The sequence below is a fragment of the Callorhinus ursinus genome, unplaced genomic scaffold, assembly GCF_003265705.2.
Source record: "Callorhinus ursinus isolate GAN/ISIS: 27379988/994484 unplaced genomic scaffold, GSC_fseal_2.0 scaffold11, whole genome shotgun sequence".
Classification (NCBI taxonomy): Eukaryota; Metazoa; Chordata; class Mammalia; order Carnivora; family Otariidae; genus Callorhinus; species Callorhinus ursinus.
Window position 1 is genome coordinate 3,458,791 of NW_027397073.1, and position 14,293 is coordinate 3,473,083.

At 39.0% G+C, this 14,293-nt stretch overlaps 1 protein-coding gene across 4 annotated transcripts in view; it reads right to left on the minus strand.

Moving 5' to 3' along the window:
- ZNF407 (zinc finger protein 407) overlaps positions 1-14,293 on the minus strand; it is a 480,646-nt gene that overhangs the window by 440,423 nt on the left and 25,930 nt on the right. For all 4 annotated transcript variants that reach the window (XM_073898026.1, XM_025886368.2, XM_073898028.1 and 1 more), the window contains exons 2-3: positions 9,065-13,810; positions 3,664-3,778 (exon numbers count right to left, since the gene is read on the minus strand). In XM_073898026.1, coding sequence (XP_073754127.1) covers positions 3,664-3,778; positions 9,065-13,751 — 4,802 coding nt within the window. In that variant the 5' untranslated portion in view covers positions 13,752-13,810. The remainder of the gene's footprint in view (positions 1-3,663; positions 3,779-9,064; positions 13,811-14,293) is intronic.

Here is a 14,293-nt window from a genome sequence, read left to right on the forward strand (position 1 = left end):
TGAGCCCATCACTAAAAACACTTTTAATCTCAAGTTTACCATCTGTACAATGGGGATAATGAACAGGAGATGAACAACCTCCTGGCACCAGGAGATCAACAACAAAGTGAACGTTCATTAAGGTGTACACCAAGGCACAGCACTGCATCAATACTATCTATTATTGACCGTCTGACATTTACTATTATGTGTATGTATATACAGAGACAGAGAGTTAAATTTAAATAGATCTAACAAAACACGGTGTCTGTAAGCCACTGAGATTTCGAGTTATTTTTTTAGTAGTCAAAGGTAGAGAGCATTGATTTAGTAAAAACGTGTGTTTAACCTATTTCTAATCATATGTTCCTAACAAAATTATTAACTTCTGTGTCGAGATGCTTTCTATTTTTCTCATCCTCGCCCCACTCACCCCATGTCGGACCCACAGCACGTGTTCACACGAACTGCCCATTAAGTGCTCACTGTAAAGACACCTATACTGTTTAAGATTCCTCCTGAGGTCACATTTAGGAAACTGTACTCTTCAAAAACTGCTCCTCCTAAAAGTGAAAGTAAAATCAAAGGCTTTTTAAATGAAGTTATCAATAACAGGCTCTTAAAACAGGAATTGCAAAGCAACACATTTCTGAAATTTTTACGGCAACATGAGCACATAAAGCATGGGTAAACACAAGTGAAATCCTGAATTCTGAACACCAGCTACCTGACAGGAATTAGACATCTAACACATTCAGATGCTTTACAAACTAACTTAAATCCATGATACACTGTAGCTAGGATTTGCCAATGAAGTGGAGAAAATGAATCTTTAAGCTCTTTTTAAGATAAAAGAAAATCAGTGTGGATCCAAACAACTGAAGTAAAAGTTTAAAAGGTAGTCTTTGTTCAGGGAGTAGCTAATGCGCAAGTCAAACTAAGCATCAGTAAAAGTATTCAAGATACATAGTTGATGAGCATCTACATCCTTCGTATATAAAAAAAAATAGGAAAAACAAGTCAATTACAAGTCATCTAAACCATGAATATTGAGCTCGATTCAACAAAACATACTGTCATCTTCATCAATTTCACTATAAAATGAGGTTTATTTCAAGAAAAGCAAGAGGTTACTAAGACAAAATAATGTAACAGTGTGAGCATTAATTTCATTTTTAAAATGTGCCTGCTCCATTATTTCTATACATTACTCAATCAGAACTCTTTGAAGAATAGTTTATCTCTTACAACTCAAGTAATGAAAAGGTTATTCATAAAATCCTAAGGGGCAGAGATGAAGGTACTGACTACCGCGGGAAGAAAAACACAGTGCAGGACCTTCTGTTTGTGACAAAATTATAGAGTTAATGTTCCTGAAAGATCACGTCACCTTTTAAAGCATGATTTTTTTAAAAGGTAAAATTTATAGCAATGAAAGCTAATGAAGAAACGCAGCATGAGCTGCTTATGCTCAGGAACTAATAGGTCCACTGAGCATTTCTAGGATTATTTAGCCATCAATGATAATGAATTGACATTGTCACTAATGTTAATGTACCAATGCTCTCTACCGCCACTAACCTGATAGCCAATTCTTGCTTTCCTCTATGTTTCTCACTTTAGCTTTTAACCTACATATTGCCCTATCCCTTCAAAACACACGAAATACAGATGCCCTATGATATTTTTTCTTTACCATTAAAGGGTTCCAACTCATTACTGTTCTGTTTCAACTACAGAGACCAAAAGGCCTTCGATTTACTGCAATTCTTCAGAACTTTTAGCTTCACTGTGAAAATATCTACCCTATGCAAATTATCGTTATACCACTTTTAAATCAAATTCCACTTAAAAAAATTAAAAGAACTATTATTTCAAAGTCAAGTAAAATTGAATGACTACCATAATGCTAAAAGATACAATTTTGAAATCTAGATTGCTCTCTTACACACACACACATGCAGACCTCTAGGACAGCAGTATGAAACTCAATATATCTCTTTGTATTTATAATTCTCTATCTTGGGAATCAAATATGTAAACCACTGGTGTAACACTTCAGTGGTGTGCGGTAAGCAGTGAGCTAAGCCAAGTGTACACTATTTAAATTGGACAATCAAAGCCAATCGATCACGTATTGTTTTTGACACCACCTATGCCAGAAACTGTTCTCTGATAAAGTTTCTTCTCTTTTCCCAGACTTAGTAACCCTAATTAAAAAAAAAAAAAAAAATGGATGGATGGAATTAGATTTCTAATAATAGAGCATGCAAAAGCTGCTTAATTATTTTGCAGGAATGAGGAAGAAACTGCTGATTGCCCCCTAACAGCAAATGTCCACTGGAGTCAGGCCATTCCCCTTTCCTATAACTCATATGGTAAAAAACAATAAATGAGGTATCTTTAAAATTCCAAGGCCTAGAGCAATTAAAATGAACCATTTGGCACTCGACCCTCGCAGCTAAAATCAGTAGCAACAAAACTCATTCTCCCACTGATCTTCAGGGGGCTTTAGGGCAAAGGTTCATCTTCATTTACTTTAGCTGCAAGTCACTGAACCATCAATTCTGCCAATGAATAAATCACAGACCATGGTTAATAAAACTGCTTGCAAAGTTATTTGTAAAACTGTCTTAAGGGTCAAAAAATGCAACGGCATCCTGGAATGAAATGTACTGTCCAACAAAAGACAGAAGCTGTTTTTGACTTAAAAGATATTTTACTTGGTAGTGCCAACCAGAAGAATCTTCCCCTAAAAAAGGAAACCTGCCGTAACGTGTGCACATTGCATAACTGGATGAACTGCAGCCCTTAGGGGATCAGCCGCAGGGGCTGCAGGTTTCTCAGGTTTCACAGAAAGTGTTTTCATATGATGCACGTACCGCTAATTTCTCTAGATCAACAGCATTAAAATATGTTTTTAATCAGAGGTAGGGTATTAAAATCCAGCTTTGAATGTCCTGTGATATACCATAGATGTCATGGCATTTTAAAACCTTTTAAACATTTCTGCTAAATTAATTAGTTGTGCATTAAGGCATCTCAGTGCTTCCTATTAAATACAACACATCTGAGTGACAGTTTAACACCGTGAATGGTTCTTTCGAGGAAGAGCCGTTAACTAAAAACGGAAAACAGCAAGTTTTGAAATAAAGTTACACAAAAACATACATTATACACTGTTTATTTAAGCTTCATCTCTGTAACAATCAGTAACCAGCCATCTGAAATTAAATCTTTTTCTGCCTTTCTCCTTATGGAGTATGTCCAGTCTATCCAAAGAGCCATTAATATGATTAAAATTAAAGCAGTATAGCAAAAGAAAAAAAAAAACCACACTTATATACTCCTAAAGCTGTATTATGTATTTTTTTTAATGTCTTTAAACGGAATTTACAGTTCTCTCTGGCAATGTGAATGAACATCCTATAATTTAGTCAATTTACAGATTACAGGTTCAAATTGACCTTGTAGCCCATAAAATTGCTCATCTTCAGTAGAGGATTAGAAGTGGGAGAAGAATGTCATAACTGTATTTAAGGAATTTACCATAACAATGGAAAGGAGGATACGCATGCATAATTTTAGCCACTCTTACTCATATCAGTTTTGAATTCTGAAACAATGGCTATCGTGCACATGCTTCCTGGTTCACCAGGGTAGAGATGGTTTCAATTTACTCACCCACAGACGTGACACTTGTATTCCCTCATCCCAAGGTGCCTTTTGACATGGTTTCTGGCATCGCCAAGCTGAGCTGTTGCAAAATGGCATATCTTGCACTTGAATGGTTTTGATCCTAAGTAAATTTAACATAAAATATGATTTGAATTTGAATAATACATTACTGATAGTTTAAAAAGAGGCCTAGATCTTAAACCATACTTTTCATCTGTTTAGAAATTTCTGGCCCCAAAATGTAATACCTGCATTCCTTTCTAACTTGAATAGACCTGCATTCCATAATTATTCCACCAAAGAAGACTTTAATGTTTCAGTGAGTGTTCCTAACTTTCAATAACATTTCTAAGATTTAAAGTCAAAAGTGATAGAGCTGAGCAGTGCTAAGTAGGTAAGATGAACTAAATAATTTTAAATATTTTTCTAACAATTTGCAAAAATATCTTTTAAAGTCATTCAACATGTAAAATGGAGCATTATAAAAACAAATGCATACAGAGTAGCCGATATTTTATAAAGTATATTTATCATCAAATAAATTTCTCAGTGGCCACCTCCCTTCCTCATATTTCTGCAGCTTTGAATTTACTCACATTAAGAAAGGCATTTCAGATTTTTTTTCTGACATTTATCCCAAATGATTCACTACATTACTATTTTAGTAGCACACAATGTAAGAATATACAATGGATAAGTTATTTGCTTTTATGATCATTTTATAGCCAAAAATCTGTGATGATTCTGCAAACCAGCAGTACTGACATTTTATTTATTGATTTCAAGAACAAATATTTCAACATAAAAAGCACAGTACCACAATTTTTTTTTAAATTTCACAAAGATTAACCTATACTCAAATATGAGAAAACAAAATAATTTCAGCATCGACAAACCTAGTGTCAGGAATAGATAGACTGTAACTGGAACATAGTTACTAGCAGATAATCAGTACCCACATTAATGAGAGCAACACTCCTTTAAGTGCAACATGTATATACCATTTTTCAATTTTCTAACCACTAAATCCTCAAATAAATAGATCAAAATCATAAAAATCACAGTCTAAAATCAGTACAATATGTTTCCAGATCTTTCGTATCATGTTTAGTACCTATTTGGTGAAATACCCCTTCTAATATAGTTAGACAGAATATGATATATGTGAACTTCAATAAATATACAAAAAAGAGCTCAAATAAAAAAATTGCAATAAATCATATTTGATCAATGAACCTTTGTGCAGTGCCCTTGAAAAAAATAATCCTCCAAGAATACTTTGTTGAAATTGAAGCACTCAGTAAAAAATTTTAGAGTCTTAAATTTCAATTTAATTCCCAAAAGCTGACAAAAAAAGTGAAGCATTTAATTTTAATCTTCTAACAGAAATAAAAAAGTCAACAGTACTAAGCACGGGCAGACAAGGTTGAATATTTCACAGTTCAATGACAATGAAGCCAGATCTCTTAATACTTCCATTTCTACTGTTAGAAGTAGATGTAAAATATATTTAGCACCTGAATGGTTATATCTAGTCAGCTTTATATGTTTAAATGTCAAAAGCAGGTTGAGACTGCAGCTTACAGCAATCACATTCTATCAATCACATTAGAAACTACAGTTTATTTAAATGGTTCTGATAAAACTAAGCCTATTACTACCTGGAAACACTTCATCTCGACACAGAATTCTATAAAGGGACATAGAAAACAAAAGAGTGAGAGAACCAATTTACCTGCACTTTAAATTGAAATGCATTAAAGGTAATAAGGCAATTAGGAAATTATTAATTAACAATAACATCAGGACTCCAAAGAAAATAAAGTCGTCAACATTTGCATTACAGGTTTGGTGAAAGCATCTCAAATCTCCTGTGGATGTAGGTTTTTGTCATGGTCCCCCTGCACTGCCACTGAGCGGAGTCCCTCGTGTGTGAGCACAGGTGCAGACCTTTCACATTACTCGACGTGGTTCCTCAGTGGAAAGTTCTAGTTCCTCACTGCTAGTCTGCTAGTGTGTTGACAACACATAAATGAGGAATTCTGTTGACTGCTTTCGCACAGAAATCACGGAGGTCCTGACTATTTTTCACATCATATATTCAGAACAGACTGTGTTAACATCTCCTTTCTGTGCCATAAAAATTCCAAGAAGTGGAGATAATACTTTCCTGCATAAGGAAAAAAAAGGTCCTCTTTTTTCTAGTAATGTTTCCAGTTTAAGCTTGCTAGGCACATCCCAAAATGAATCCAGGCATACTGTTTATAAGGCAAAATTTGTAAAGCCACGTATTTCTAAATTTATCTTTCTTGCAAGTGTAATGTGATTATTATAAACTGTCAATATTATTTTAAATAGTTCCATTCCCGGGTACAGCATTATCCACAGTAGGTTTTCTTCTTTTAATCTGGCCTCTGAGGTTTTTTAAAAGGGAAAAAACAAGAAACACTCTCTAGGCTTTCCAGCACCTTACAATTTTACCAAAAGAATTCCAAAGATTTTTAAAACTAAGTCTTCAGTCAGACCTACAACAGCCATTCCTCACCATCATTCATGGCTAATTGCTATGCATACATGGATATGAGGTGAACATTTAAAAAAATGAGGTCTTAAAGAATGTATAGAACCCATCACCTAATGCTTTTCCACAACAGCCTCAAGGCTACAACCCTCCTAACCGCTGAACACTTCACTCTGTCCTTCACTCATTCGTTCACTAAGTAACACCTTGAGCCAACTCTGTGTGGGGCGCGGGGATGAAGAGTGAACAGAGCGGAGCCCAGGCCCTTCCCAGGCTTGGAATCAACAGACCAACTCTCCTCACCATCTCTTCTTAAGCGGATTCAGCTTCTAAACTGTCAGATACATATTAAGTTAAACACTACCAGCCCTCACGTGAGACTTTTTCAGTGAAGTCACACAACTCCCTATCTCCCTGCTTGTGAACATTTCCAAACAGCACAAGTGACCCCACGCGCTCAAAGCATCCAACGAAAGGCTTCTGACAGCCTTCTAGTCTAATGAGATCCACTAGCCATGTCTTAGGAAAGGAAAGCTCTAGCCTACAGAATAGTGCAGGAGAGAAAATGAACAGCTGTCTCTGCACCCCTGATGTAAGGGGAGAGGCAACACTGCCCTCTCTGCTCATGCTAATGACTTCACACAAGCCAAGGCACAGGAAAACTCTGCGGTGCTTTTTTCCTACAATTCTTGACAACCAAAACTCATTTATTTCTTAGAGTACCACTTTTATCGTGCTAAGGATGGGAAGAAAAGGTGACATAAAATATACAGTAAATCACAAAATATGAAAACAGGGATTGGAAGAGTAAGTCCTTTTCCAGTTAACCATTAATAACAGTCTCTGCATTACTACTTCACGGGCATAAGCAAAGTATCAGAAAAGCGATTGATTTTAAGATGCCCCAAGGGGGGGGGGGGGAACCAACCCTGGATCAAAACTGGGAGACAACATCCCCCAAAATGTGGCTTGAAAACTGAAATGGCAGACTGGTATTGTGTCTGGAGGAGCGGGGCTCTTTGTGGTGCTTTGGAACACAATAAAAAATGTACTTGCTGATAAGCCCAACAGAAGATGTTAAAAAGTATGCTAACTTTTACTAAATGTTACAATCAATGATGTAACGTATATAAGTAGGGTTACTTTGTCACATATTGATAGTTACCTCACTTTCACATCCACATTAACTTAATTTTAAATGCAATTAATACATATAGTCAAGGAAGACTAATGGACTACATTCTGCACTTAACCTAGTGGACGTTTTCAAATGGCACAAGTGACCAGTGCAAACCTATTTTGCATTGTAAACGACTAAATAAATCTTAATGGATTAAGAATGATCAGCTATCAACACACAAGGGAAATTAAGTGCTGAAATGCCTACATTGATTATTTTAAATTATTAGCCTTACTCTGTTCTTGAATTTGTATGCTTTTAGTGAGCTTTAACACATTTACAAGACTTATTGACTATAATTACAAGAGAATTCAAGTAATGGACACATCAATTATAAGCAACATGTCTTGACCAGACAGTTGCATAAAGAATTCTAAAAAGAGGTCCATTAGCATCTTCCTCTTAGTTTTATTCAGTTTTTATCTGCCTTTAGAGGGCATGTTAAAAAAGTACATACCTTTTACACACGTGAACAAGCCTGATTTCTAAAAGCCAGATCACTCCATAAAGTGAGCAAACACAGTGCTGACAGAGGTATAAATAATGCCAAGAAAGCAGTATTTGGATTTATTCCCCAACAAGAGCGTCACTGCATGAAGAGCTGGGACCAACAGTACAATGTTTGTATTTACCTAGATTAATCTTATGCGGGTTGCCCTCTTACTTTCTTCAATGAAAAACTTTTATCTATCTTTAATCTCCCTAAACTAGTAATATTTCATACTCTTTTGTCTTCCTCCTTGTAACCATGCACTAAGTTTCAAAAACTGCATGAATTTAAAGTATAGCTTTAATAATAAGCCATTATTTAAAAGTACAGTAAAATAAACCTTACAGTTTTAATGAAAATATGTTCATTGAAATGTGAATTTATTATTCAAATCCACTCATAAATTCAACCATGGAGACAGAACTTGTCTAAGCAGAGCACAATGATTTAGAAAAGCTGTCTATTTAAAATAAAGAATGTATGGCAGGTTTATAGAAACAGTGCAGTGAATTTTTACATAAATTTAGAACAGTGGCTTATGCATTTTCCACAAAAAAAAAAGTTTAAAAAAAATTTCCACCCCCAAATTAAACATTAAAATGGAACACTACATTTGACAGAGCACAGAAACTAAATCAGGTGCTGCCTTCATGAAAACCAAATCCCCAGGACATACTAACTTTGAAAAGTGTTCACTAATTTTGATCCTTGAAAGTAGAATCTTGTTGCCTGGGAGTTAGACTTTTCAATATAAACCATCTGGCAATGAATAATTTTAAATCCCTAAAATTCTAAGAAAATTTTTATAATTTCATTCCTCAAAAGCCATTTAATATGTCCTCTGAAACCCACCATGCCCCTTAATAGCTACCTTGGAAAACCAAACAATTAGGACTCAGAAGCAACTGGAAAGCTGTTAAGAGATAGGACTCTAACAAAGGCAACAGGGGGGCAAGGCTTTCTGATAAAATGAAAAGAAATTTGTCAAATAACCTGCCTTGGAATCACTAAGGCTTAATTAACTTTGGAAATGTTAAATGTCCACACTGACTTATGGCAGATGTCCGGAGTGCCACCCAGCAGGGTCACGTGAGCCAGGGGGAAGGCCAACAACCAAATGCAGCACGGACTCCAAATCTGGATGGGAACAAACATCCCAATTTTATCCTTCGTTTGCACTTTATACGTCAACACAGGTTTGTGGAAAGGTACATACCTGTATGAGTGCGAATATGGGCTAGAAATGCCATCGAATTGCTACTTCGACACATCTTCCCGCAATACTTGCAAACATTTCCCTGATTTTCTTCTCTCTCGCGGTTGATTTGCTCAGTGTCTTCCACTATGTACTTGTTCACCTCCCGGAGCAGTTCTTCATGCTGCCCTTTAATATGTAGAAATAAATTCTGTTCTGAATCAAAGGGCTCCGTACATTTGACACATTTAAAGGTGGCCCCTCCCTCCGGAAGCTCCTCTACACTGGCCTGTTCATTTCTCATATGGCCAGCACTGGCCAAATGCTGATGGAGGTTGCTCTCTGTGTAGAATGATTTTCCACACAGTAAACAATGAAAGTGTTTCTCTTTTGTAGGATGTTTCATGGCTATGTGAACATTCAGTCCACTCAAACCATCTGCTAAGAAGCCACAATCATCGCAACGAATTCGTGTGGATTCACCGAAGGAACTACCTTCAGATTTCTTCTTTTTCACACCTTGAGCACAGTCTTTTAAGGGCAACTCATTAATCCTTACGCCTGTTGTTACCAGACCCTCTTCGGATGGGTCTAACAAATCTCCATCTTCAGGGTTCTTTATCCTTATTATGGAAGAATCAAACCGGCCAAAACTGTACATGGCCTGTCCTTTGTCATCAATACTGATTATAGTCTCATAAACATCATTACTTTCAATTGTGCTATCAGAAGCTGGACCATCCTCTTCCAAAATAATTTTCGTTTCATGTTGGGAATTCATCAGAATTTCCTTGTTCTCCAGAACAGGGTCTTCTCGGATATCTTTCAAATCCTCTGAACTCTGCACACTCCCAATTTCGTTCTGACCACCGCTCTCCAGGCTTAGCTCCTGCCTTGTCCTTGTCATCACATCAGGGACAGTGCCGTCAGTCAGATGCCCCCCCCTGAGACCTCCAGGGCACCCATGTTTGCTACGGGCTTTATGTGCATTCTCCCCTGCCTGGCCAACATCCCTCTCACTGAGCATGCTCGCATCGCCACGGTCATTCAATGTGCTATGGGCTCTCTCCACTGCCTCATAATCCAAAGCTGAGCTTCCTGAATTCTGAAATCGGCCTGGGGAGCCACAATTAGAGGAAATATTAAGGGACACCACCTCCTCGGGTTTCAGAGCTTTATCCTTGGCCAGGGGCTGTTGGAAAGTTTCACAAAAGGAACGATCTTCACTGAGATTAGATTCTTCTTCAGTCTCAATGTCTACAGCGGTGGGAGCACGGAGGACCTTAGACACATCTAGAGTAGCACCTTCATCCAAAACACAACAATCATTGGTACTTTTAGATTTCAGAATTTCTTCAGATGGCTGGTCTGATATTATTTGATATTCTCCAGAATTGTGTTGGTGCTGCTCTTCGGGGATAATGATATTTTTGGACACGTCTGCAGGACTTGCTTCTACGTCAGAAGAGGTCAGGTAAGACTGCCTTTTCAACTTGTGTTTTTCTGTGGCTGCATGCCTAGTCATCTCTCGACGAGTCACAGCATAGTAATCGCAGGCCATGCAATAAAAAGCAAATTCTTTTGTATGTTTCCGTTTTATGTGCAGTTCTAGAGAAGCAGAAGAGTGAGCATTAAACTCACAGTGTACACACTTGTTATCACTCATACCCGTAACATCTCTCTGAGAGCATGCGTCCACCTGCTGGAGAGGGTCCTCTGGTTCTAGAGACATTTGTTCCTTTTTATCAGTAAGCTGACTGTTGACTTCCCCATCTGTAGAATGAAATACATTTTCAAATTCAGCTTCAGTTGGATTTCCATGCTCTGCCACTGGCTTTTCTGCAGTGGAGATATCTGATTCCACTGACCTGTTAGCATGTTCATCTGAACCTGCTGAAATGACAGTCTTTCTACAGGCTTCAAGGTTGCCCCCTTCGGGGCCAACAATGATATCTGAACTCTGCTTGCCATTTGCTTCTACTTCTACACGTCCTTTATGTTTCTTGGTGGCACAGTGACGCTCCATATCTCCCTTGGTTACAGTGTAATACTTACACACTTTGCATAAATAACTGTACTGGTGACTGTGTTTCCGTCGAATGTGAACGGTCAGGTTGGTAATACTAGAGGCCAAGAGACCACAGTGAGAGCATGTCCGCGAGATGTTACCTTTGGGTCTCCCTCTCTTTGGAGTAGCGGTCAAAGCTCCTTCAACCTCTTTGGTGGTTACACCAGACTGTGGCGCTTCCTTGCTAGCCAGTAGGCTCTTTTCAAGATAGGAATGCTCCTGCAACTGCACACCTTCTACATGGCCTTCGATCCTTCCGTTTCCAGAAATGTGAAACTCTTCTTTTTTGTCATTTGCACCTATACACACCCTTTCAATACATTCTTCAAAACTTAAGCCAATGTTGTTTTTCTTGGCATTTTCAAGATGCTTGCTTCTCTTAATGTGCTTCTCCATTCCTTCCTTGCTCAGCGAGTAAAGATTACACGCTTTACAAAGAAAGTGATAGTCCTGGCCATGCCGGAGCTTGATGTGTCTTGTGAGAACAGTGGAAGACCGCGTTTTATAAAAACACTTCTTACACTGAAACTGAGGCTTACTTGAATGCCTCACTTCATGTCCATGGCTTACCCTGGACTTAGCAGGTTCTTCCTGAGCTGCTTTACCTGACTCACTCACAGGATCTTTTATATTTTCTGATTCTAAAGTACTTAAGGGTAAAGTTTGTAAAGCCAAATCACTGTTAAATGATTGGGAAGTCTTTGGTTGAACCAATAAACGAATATGCTTCTCAGTTGTTGTGTGTTCTTCCATGTCTCTCTCAGACAAGAACAGATTGCAAGGAGCGCAAAGAAAACCCATATTGTGCTTTTCTTTCATGTGGTCTCTAAGATTTAGTTCATTCTCAGAAATAAATGAACAGCACTGACAGCTGAGGCCAGTGGCAGTGTGCAGATGCTGGTGGTCGTGCAAATGCTTATCCGAGTCCCCCCTCGACAAGACGGAAAAGCCACACACCTGACAGCAAAGCTTCACCTCTCCAGTGGGGCCCCTCTCCCCATGGCTCTCCACGTCTGTCCTATTTGTTGCTATGTGACCACAGTCTGTACAAGCACACATCTGATGATCAGTAGCTGGCCTCACCGTCCCAGAGCGAAAGGAGCACGCGACATGGCAGCTTCTTTTGTCCTGCGTCAGGCCCAGAGTTTCTGAGGAAGTCACACACAGACTGCGGACACCGCCACTCGTTTCTATGTGATTGGCTACAGATTCTGCCTCACTTGTCTTCACCTGGGTTCTAAAGTGTTTCATATACATCCTCTGGGTGTCATTAGCTCCTCTTTTACTAATTCCTGAAAGATTAAACCTTTTCTTGGCCTGGCCTTTTAAAGAAAATGTGCCAGTTCGCCGTCGGAAGCTACTGCCCAGCGTGAGGACGTTTCGCTCGGTTCTTGGTCTCGAGCTTGCACTGACACTGTGTGCTGCTTGTAGGGTATTTTTGGTAGATTCTAATTTATCAAAGAGACCCTCGGAGCTTACCAATGCTCCTAACTTTTTACTTTTACTCTGGTTTTCAGGATTTCGAGCTATACCAAGGGAAGTTACGTTCTCTTCAACAATCTCTACTTTTTCTGATGAAGTATTCCTAGACGGCATCATTTCAACAAGAAGCTCACAGCCACTTCCGCCCTGCTTAGAAACGCTTCCTCGGAAATCTTTAAATTTGCTTCCAACACTTCGTAATCCTTTTGAATCACTAGTCTTTGCTATTGGTTTAGAAGCTCTCGGTGTTCCGCGAACATTTTTTGTTCCCATGGTACATGGTTTCTTCGGAAAGGGCTGTTTTGTTAAGATCTGTACAAATCCTCCACGAGCAGCAAGATTCTGACGCCGGAGGTGTGTTTTGCCAAGATAATGTGCATTCAACAGGTTTTCTTCCACACACTGAAAGCCACAGAGATCACAAGAAAAGACCTGCTGTGGCCCATGTGTCTGTCTGACGTGCACATGTAACGCTGCGCCGTTCTCTGCGGTGTGGCCGCAGTGGCAGCACGCGTGTTCCCTAGACGGCTGCGTGTGGCACTCAGCATGCTTCTCCAGCTCCGCGCAAGAAGAAAACAAATGACCACAGACGTTGCACTTGAGAACCGTATCTACATTTCCAATGGTACAACTAACACTGATCTCTTTCAGGGGGGAAGGAGATTCTCTTTCCGGATCAAGGGAAACCACTTCCTGAGCAGACTTTTTCTCAGGGTCTGTTTTCAGAGAAACAGCATCAACAGTGCTAAAGTTGCAAGGAGGGGAGAAAGTAGTGGGAAGACAAGTGCCTCCATCTGGGCATTCCCTCAGGAGGGTCTCCTTCACCGTCTCACCTAACGGGATATGCACTTCTGGGACTATGCTCTCAGAAGTTTCTAGCCCGGGAACGCCCTGCTCTTCAGACTTTAGGTGCTCTGCCTCGGCTGATAATTTCATTCGTTTGGAAGCATGTTTGTTTCCGTCTTCCACCACAGTGACACTGCCAAAGTGTGAGGATTCTGAAAAACCTCTTTTGCTGGTGCAATTCTCTGAGGAATTTGCTATCACATCAAATACGGGCCCACAATCTACATCATTAGTCGAAGAATTTCTAGAGTCTTTGGCTTCTTTGTTTCTGTTTTCATCCTCATCATTCTCTGGCTTCTTCTCAGTATCCATTATGAATAATGTGCTGCTGATGTTTCTTGCGTCAGGGCAGCTCACTTGGCACTCATAACCTGTGCAGAAAATAAACACGTTGTTAAACCTCTGAACGTAGAGAACACACACACATATTTTGTCCAAAAGTCAACATAAAGTGACACACTGAATGAAAAAAATTTCATAGCCTCAAGATTTCCTTCATATTGAGATGCACTCAATGGCACGTGTGAAGTCCTTATGAAAAGGACGAAGTCAGATCTGGGGAACAGTATCATCAAGCTGCTGACTCAGGAAGCAACACTACAGCATATCTGATGGAAGAAGTGCTCCCAACCAGCTTGCAAAAAAACTCCCATGAGTCAATTCTCTTTACTAGTACATTTCAGCTTACTATTTTTTTTTTTAAATAGAGAAGCCATCTTCTCAAATTTCATTTCAGTGAAACCCCTGTCTGTGAAACAGATCCCAAACAAAACTGCTGTGATGCAAGCCAGGAAGTCGGGCCTTCCCCTCTGTAGTCTCCCAACCGAAGCCCAAACCCCAGTGTGAAACTTAAA